This window comes from Echinops telfairi, unplaced genomic scaffold (genome assembly GCF_000313985.2).
Source record: "Echinops telfairi isolate 266 unplaced genomic scaffold, ASM31398v2 ScPeMD7_31;HRSCAF=116, whole genome shotgun sequence".
Classification (NCBI taxonomy): Eukaryota; Metazoa; Chordata; class Mammalia; order Afrosoricida; family Tenrecidae; genus Echinops; species Echinops telfairi.
Genome location: NW_022103928.1, coordinates 18,620,205 through 18,628,554, shown reverse-complemented (window position 1 = coordinate 18,628,554; position 8,350 = coordinate 18,620,205). Strand labels below are relative to the sequence as shown.

General features: G+C 45.7%; 1 protein-coding gene across 1 annotated transcript in view; it reads right to left on the bottom strand.

The window, feature by feature from the left end:
* The window catches only part of CADPS (calcium dependent secretion activator), a 435,301-nt gene that overhangs the window by 117,721 nt on the left and 309,230 nt on the right, over positions 1-8,350 (bottom strand). Inside the window, exon 19 of the mRNA XM_045290125.1 lies at positions 325-431. Coding sequence (XP_045146060.1) covers positions 325-431 — 107 coding nt within the window. The remainder of the gene's footprint in view (positions 1-324; positions 432-8,350) is intronic.

Sequence of the window (8,350 nt, the reverse complement as noted above, 5' to 3'; positions counted from 1 at the left end):
AAATATATATACATATATTGTGTGCATTGGACAAGGTGACCATCCTGCTTGAATAGTTAGCTATAAAACACACTCACCTCCTTTGCCCGTGTTTAGATACCACCTGAAAACTTGGGCTGAAACGTACAAAATGCACTTTGGGGTGGCTTTCAGCAACCTCCCCAAGGCTTTCCTTGCAAACCACTTCCACTTCCCTTCTCTTGGTGAGCCCAGTTGCAAGAAAACGGGTGTCAAAGGTCATCTTGGAGTCCAACCTGGCCGCTAGAAGAGGTCAGCGACCCCAGCTAAGCAAAACCGAAGACACTGCCCGCCACACCGGCTCACCTCCGCGTGGTGCTCCTCATTCTGCTGAAGAACTTCAATGACTAGTTCGGCAAGACGGATTGTGTCTTCGAGCTTTTTGGCAGGTGTGATTAACCGGCCTACATTTTCTGTGGTACAAGAATTGGTATTACAACCCAGAGAAAACAGCAGGCTAGGTTTGTGGCCATTAGAACTAGTAGATAAAACAGTTAGGAGAGTTATCTGTTTTTGCTTTTTTAAAGTAAAGTTACATGCAAATGTTCAGTGCCATGTAAATTAGCAGTGAGCAAACCATAAAGCCATTTCGTTATTGTTACCACCATAGTCATTATAATACATATTAGAGGAAAAAAACAGAAACAAAGAACAGTGCTCCAGCTTTAAATCTGCATTTCTAACGATGCAAAGTCTATGGCAGCCCATGTCCAATTTGGTGGCATTTTGTACACACATTCTTTAAAGACAGCATTAAAGGTACTATCTGGTATCATTCTCTAGCCTGTGTGCTTCGTGCGACATGAAGGGGGAAGATGTAACAGAAGCTTAATCTTGATCACTGCATTTGTTTTCTGGGTTGGCCACTATGCACTTGATAGGATCACACTGCTTTGCATTACAAGCTCTGCGGGTTTAGCAGGGGTTGGAACACTCACTTTGAGAAAGTAGATTCAAAAGGTCTCATTGTTTCAAGCTGTCCAGGGAGGAGACTGCAAAGAAAATCAGACATTCCTGGGCCACTAGGTAAAGGGTGGGACGGAATGACTGAAAAGGTGCTGGGGTAGATTACCACTGGGGCAGATTAGGAGCGCCACTGGAGGGTACAATAGAAAATTTAAGTTGCAGCACAGCGCTCCGCTGTGGCCTTGGTTCTCAATTTCCATTATATTGTAAGGGTTGTGTTTTTACATGGCTCCAGAAGCAACCTAACCTGGCTAATAGTGCATATTTTCTGCCTGGACCTCAGTTCATGACTGTTTAGCAATGCCATGATGATGTCAGCTCTTTGCAACTTTTTTCTCTTCTTAGAGAAAAATAAAGATAAAGGGTTTCTTAGCCCATGAAACTGCCTGAATTCAATCAGTTTGATCTGTCCCAAGAGCTGCTAGGATTTGCTTGTAGGGAAGCGCCCTTGAGTCAATCGTTGACTGATAGCAACCCCACATGAAGGGCAGAGCTCTCCTCCAGGGTCCCCAGGGCTGTAATTCTGATGGAAGCAAAGTCCCAGGCCTCTGAGTGGATCTGAATCGGCCTGGATTTAGCAGCAGGTGCTTTTACTGCTCCATCCCTCAAGCTCACTGCCATCAAGACAATGCTGACTGGTCCCAACCCCTGTGGGTTTCCCATACTGTAACTCTTTATGGGAGGAGAAAGCCTCATCTTTCTCTCTAGGGCTCCTTTATTTCTGCGTAGAACCTTGAAACCTTGGAGCCTCTGGCTCATTTCGAATGCCTAGGTAAAACGGAATTGATGGTGGTTTGCTGCATGCATCTGCGCAAAAGGAAACTCATTTTCTTCTTCTCACCTGAAAGTGCGGGCTACCTGACACTCCATAAGAAGTTTTGTGGGTTTGTTATTTTGGGGGGTTTAGGAACAGGGACTTTAAAGCAATTCATAAATTCATTGCTATCCAGTTTACCCCAACTCATGGTGACCCCAGAATAGAACTATGCTCTACAGGGTTTCAAATAGCTGGTATTTTGGGAAGTAGATCAAAACCAAATCATAATGGATTGCCAATTAAAGAACAAACACCACCACCCCCGCAAACCACAAACCCATTGCCACCAAATCGATTCCAGCTCACAGTGACCCTATTTAGAGTTTCTAAGATTGCACATCTTTATGGAAGTAGATATCCTCCTATTTATCTAAAGGAGCAGCTAGTAGGTTGGAACTTCTGACCTTGAGGTTAGCAGCCCAAAGGCTTATCCAGCAGTGTCTTCCCTGTTCCTTATTTGTCTTAAAGGCTTCATAATTTTCCTCTGAATATTTCTTAGCTCAGTGAAGAGCACATTATTGTGATTAGGATTTAATAATGTGAACCAGATTTGGTGGGACCCTATGCAAGCAGAGTGTTCCAGCCAATGGGAGCTACAAATGATGGATGGGACTGGGTAAGATTACCCAAGAGTTGGCGTCTCCATCCAACAAGGCCCAAAGGCTGTTGTGAGACATCTGCTGGATGGTTATGGCATGAAGACAGGATCAGAAAGAGAAGATCCGAGAGTAGGCGGGCGTGGGAGCTCATTATTTGGCCTAGAGCATTAACTAGTGGGAGAAAGAAAGTATGAGAAGATTGATTTCTGTGTGTTTTTTTTAGGGAGGGGGGTTTCTGGCCTATTTATAATTTTATAAAATCAATCATCATAATTTCATCGGTAGACTTTCTGGCATTTCTATCAACATACTGTGTATATATGTTTAGGTAATATGTATAGAGTGAGGCATTTGCATCTTGATAGTAAACATGCACAGGCTCCTATTTTTTATTAGTTGATATTCACATTTACACATCAATTTGCAAGTTCCTCATCCTATGCTTATTACCCATTCGACACATACACCGACAAACACGCATCACACGCTGACATACATTTCCTAATAGCCAGACAGGCCTGCACATTAGTACAACTCTGCGAGAGGGCCTGCTTGAGGCACACCTTTGGAATCTCTGGCTTTAACAAGTAGAGCGCATTCTCTTGGGGGCTGGAATACTTACGAAATCTCAGGGAGCTCTAGCTGTACACGGCATGTGTTATAAAAGTGAAATAGTTCCCATCAATACTTCTTATAAACTGTGGATGATTTTCATGTTTGGAGAAATCCAAGATGCTCAAGCAAAGACCATCTGAAGATTTGTATTAATATACACCACTCTCAGATTAACTACAATATAGATAAATATATACACATAGAGCGTATATGTGCACGCAGCCATTTTATGAGTACATGCACATGTACCCAGATATGTGTTTGCCTGATGTATATATACAGACAGTATGTTTAATGAAACCGTTTCCAAGTTTACTTGAACATGCATCCATTAAAGTAAGCAGGTTAAGGATCCTTTAATCTAGAACACTTGATCTGCCAATTAACCCATGTAACCAGACTTTCATTTACTATTAATTAGCTTCCATTCCATTATCTGCAGATCAAGCCACTTTATTGAGACACAGCACTATTATGTCCTTCATTTGCTTAGCTAATTTGCTAGCTAAATGGCAAAAGTGATTCAAAAATGACTTCTCTAGGATGTTGTCTTTAAAGAAAATACGGTGCAAAATTCTTTTGCAACTCCTTCCTCCCCGCCCACCGCCGAGGTCAACATTTTGTGCTTAGAGATTTTGGGGGGTCAATTTTTCTGTCTTACAAATCTTTTGTGAGGGTCCTACTTCCACCCCCACCCCGCCCCAATCTTGTATTAGCTGGAGCACTGAGGAAAGGAAACTAAAAGTACAGTATGCTTTAAAAAACTACAGTATACTTTAGAGACATTTCATACGACAGAACGGAAGCTCAGAACATAGAGAAAAGTCGTCATGCAACAATGTTATGCAACAACAATGTTATTTTGTGCTGACATTGAGATTTGAGAATGTTGCATATGTCAGACATAGCTCGACGGAAAAAAAAAAAAGGTGGACATTTGGAAATAAGTGCTCTCTTTTGAGTCTCTCGAGACCTACGGGGTTAAAACGTCGAGAGCCTGAACCTCAGCTTCATATTCCAAACTGAAATGCCAAGAAGAGACAGGAACAGAGAAAGCCAACTAAACTAGGCAGCTGCCGAGTAGAAGAAAGCTGGAAGTTTACAGTACTTGGTTTAGGCCCAGGCATGCCTTTGAGCCTCTGATAGAACATGCTGGTCTGCCACTGGGTGGGTGGAGGAGGCCCGGGAGGCGGTGGGGGAGCTGCTCAGGAAGGTGGAGAGAGACAGTAAAACAAAAGTCAAGAGACACAATGACTGTAACAGAGGGTGGCAAGTCAGATGACAGACTCTGAAAAGCACGACCAGACGCAACGGTGAAACACCAATGGCGAGCTGCTCCTTTCTCAGCGCGACTCCCACGTTCCAGAGGGGTGACATCGTTTGACAAGGCACCGTGTCACCAGCACCGCCCCGACCGAGACACTCAGAAGCTGCTTGGAAACACCGGCCGTGTCTTTACCCAGATTGCTATTCGCAAACGGCAGCATCCCCACCCAGAAGAAGACACCCTTTGACACAACACCGAACCTGTGTGTCAGCCGCTGCTTCCTGTCAGATGACCGGAAGCACGGAAGACTGGGAGGAGCTGGCTTCTCAGCCTCCATATGCTTGCTACTTAACTTGCTACCTAACCTCACACCTGCTTTGTAAGCCTCTCTGCTCCTGCGTGTCCTCATCTCTAAATGGTGACTATTAAATATCCTTTCAGTCTACCTGGCAGTGGGGTTGTCACAGAGCAAAGCAAGCATTAAGGTGCCGATGAATGTTTACCGTTAACTTCCACGCTGTAAGAAGGCACGAACGAATTGCTTTACGGAAGCAGATGAAGGGCCTTTATTAGTTCAAGAGAGCTAAGATATGTTCTCCCTCCCTTTGTGGAATTTCAAGATATAAAAATCTGTCAATTTTTTTGAGGGGGGGGATCAGAGAGGGGGGTGGATGTGTGGTATCTGATTGTTTCCAGCTCATTTAATTATTTTCCATTTGGAATTCTCATGGCTTTTATATTGTGGATTGAATCATATATAAAAACTTGCCAGCTTATCAAATATGTTACTTGCTATTCCAAATGTTAGAATACTGTAATCAGCACTTGACCCATCTGTCATGTGGTTTACAATATCAGCACAGCAAACATAACAATAGCTGCCCCTTCAATGCAGGCACAGGGTCCTCTCTGCCTACAATGCGCACGCTCTTTCATGAGTGCCTCATTAGCCTTGGACCCACTCCTTTCTAATAGTTCTGGCTTACAAAGCAATCTGTCTAGTGGAGAGGGACTTACTCCATTGCCAAGTTTGCTTCTTGGGTTGCGTGAATTTTAAACTGAGGAAATGAGTTTTACTGTACGTTGGTAGGAAATAGGACTCTGGGGACGTTAATCACAAGTTTTAAAAAAGGTTGAGAAACGACGCCTATCATCTTTGGGCAGAATCATCTATTCAAAGCAAACATGGATGAGCTTCTTCTCTTGCTGAACCAGTGCCCGGTTTTGAACGTAGGATGAAGGGGTAGCGGGGGGGGGTGGGGGAAGCTCTGCTCATTGCCGATGGAAATTATTTGTTTGGTAAGACTGTGTATAAACAGAACTTGGACAAATCCGTTTTAAAGGACTGTCATTGAAAGGAAAGCGATGACGGAGCCTTTTACCCAGGGGTTAAAAAAAACAGTGCTCCATATTTAAAATGGAGTTTAAATCTGCTTTTCCACCTACGGCTCTGCTAAAGTTAGGCACAGCTCTGGTGCCAGCATCCCGAGTCTGTCCTTCAGAGGATGTGTGGTACCTGAGTGTGCAGTTATCATGGAAACTCCTTACTCATCCTCTCCCCAGGACTCAACCTGTGCAGAGAAGCACTGGAGCTGCTGGCTCCTGCCTCCCGGAGAACCCCCAGCTCACTGACCTGCAACCTGCGAGGCAGCAGATTCATGGGCTTGATGAGAAATTGGGAAAGGGAACCCCTTCTGCCAACTGTCTGTCCGGAATTCTGACAGGGAGGTTTGCCACCCCCAACCCCACCGCCTTCTCCTCACAGAGCAAAACAAAAACATCGCACCTTGGTTTCCAATTTCATTTACCCAATTACCATGGCTCATGTCTACACAATTAAATCTGCTCGGCTCCCAGAGAGCGCGAGAAAGAGAGCATTACCTGTGATTGCAGAAAAACCAAGAGAGAATTCCTTGGCATGCTCCTCGAGGCCAGGGAAGATCTGTACCCAGGAGCAAGGGGCACTTTAGCCCTCACCCACCGTGACCGTCTCCTTTTATTGTCAACAAGTGGCCAGTCGCTGAAACCTCACATGAGAGATGGAGATGAATGATGGGAAGTCACTTTCCCCCAATTCCAGCCTGTCAGTGTGTTGTCGGAAATGCCAGTGCTTGTCGAATGCTTTGCATGAAAATAACTCATCTGAAGGACTTTGCTTGCTACGACTTTGGGTGGGGGTGGATAAAAGCCACAAAAGCGATGGAACAGCTAATCAGATAGCGCTTTTATGCTTTCCAGAGTACCCCAAACCCACTGCCATCGAGTCAGTGCTGACTCCATAGCAAGTTCATAGGAGAGCACAGAGCTAGCTGCCCCTGTGAGTTTCTGGGCCTTTCGCTGTTTACCGGAGTGGTAAGCCCCATTTTCTCCCGAGGAGCGGTTGGTGGTTTGGAACTGCTGACCTTGCAGTTAGCAGCCCAACATGTAACCACAAGGCCCCTGGGACTTCTCAGAGTATCCAGTATGCCTAAAACGATGGCAGTCTGGACTGATGATCCACAGGGTTAAAATTCTGCTGGATGGATTTAATGGGATGGTCTGTTATCTCTATTTGAGCCACTGGCATCTCCAGGGCTCTCGTTTAGAAGGTTGAGGCCTGAAGCGTGTAAGTTATATGCAAATACAGAGAGTCAGAGGAATCTGGGATCATTCTCTCTGCGCTTTCCATTGGAACCCTTTGTGGGCCTGGGTGGTCTGTCCTGTCCATTCTCCCTCCAAAATGTCTCTTGATTTTATCACTGTGGTAATGGAGCAAAGTGCTGAGACTCCCGCAGAGGGGGTGGACCAATGGCTTCTGTCTCATTATCCTCACCTCTACAGCCAAAAAGGCTCCCACCAAGGTCAACCCCTTTCCGGCTCAGCAGGGCACTCTGCGGTGCAGCAGCCTCTGCATGGGATCTTGCCACACCCTGCTCCCAAACCTTTGTGCTTTTATAACAAAGGCCCATGTCCTCTGTCCATACCTATACTTGAGCCCTTGTGGCCTGTTGTTGTTAGTTGCCCACCAGTTGGCTGATGAGCTGTGGTGACCCCTGCAAAGTGGGACTGGCCCCTTGTGGCCCCCAGGTGTGTCTGGCCTTCCTTCCCAGTCCATCTTACCTGGAAGGGCTGCTGAAATAGTCTCAGCAACACACAGCCCACCATCTACAGACAGCTTGGAGACTATGCAGCGGAGCACTGGCTGGGAGCGGAACCCAGAGCCCCAACATGGAAGAGGAGAAGTCTACACTGGCCCACCAGCGCACACAGGAAACTCTCAGAAAGCCTATGTTTTCTTCTGCAATAAGAGACACTAGCTTCCTAATTATTGGCTTGTGGCATATTTTAAATAGACCCATTCTTCCTTCTAAGATTTATCTAAGTGATTTTTTTCTTCTTCTCTTTTTTAGAATGTGTATATGAAGTACTGGTCCACACAGAACTTGGGCTTGGAATCCCTGACTGATGGATCATTTAAACAAAAAGGTCTCTTCTGATAGGCAGAATATACGAAGCATGAGCAGGCCCTCCTCTTAGAATGGACCTGTCTCCTCTGGGGTGGCGCTCCCCCTCCCTGCCTCCTTGAGGGAGCACGCAGGGTGGCCGGCTTGGTAGTATGTGCTGTGGCTGCTGTAAATCTGATGGTTCCTTTCTCTCCTGTGATGTGCCGTGGCCTTTAGGAGGTAGGTAAAGACACAGAACAGAATCTGCTTTCTTTCTGATGGATCTTTTTCTGCTCTGGAAAGCTTCTGCCAGCTGGGGACAACAAAAGCCCCCCCGTTCCTTGCCAAACTCAGGGAGCCCCCAACTACCCAGAGGAAGACATTTCGATGAAAACAGGTGGGCACTGATTTGGTCCGAGAAAGGAATGTTCTGTCTTTTTGGTGGTCTTTCTATATTAGAAATTGTAGGTACTTTAAACTTAATCTGCTGAATAAATGTGTCCACAGGTCCACCAAAGCCAGCTGATAGGGCTGCGTGGTGGGAAGAGACCAAAAAAAAATCATGGTCCTCTGGTTTGTAGAAGGTTAGGGATGACAGTGAGAGCCCAAAACCCATTTGCAGGGTCTCCACGTGGATGAAGCCTCT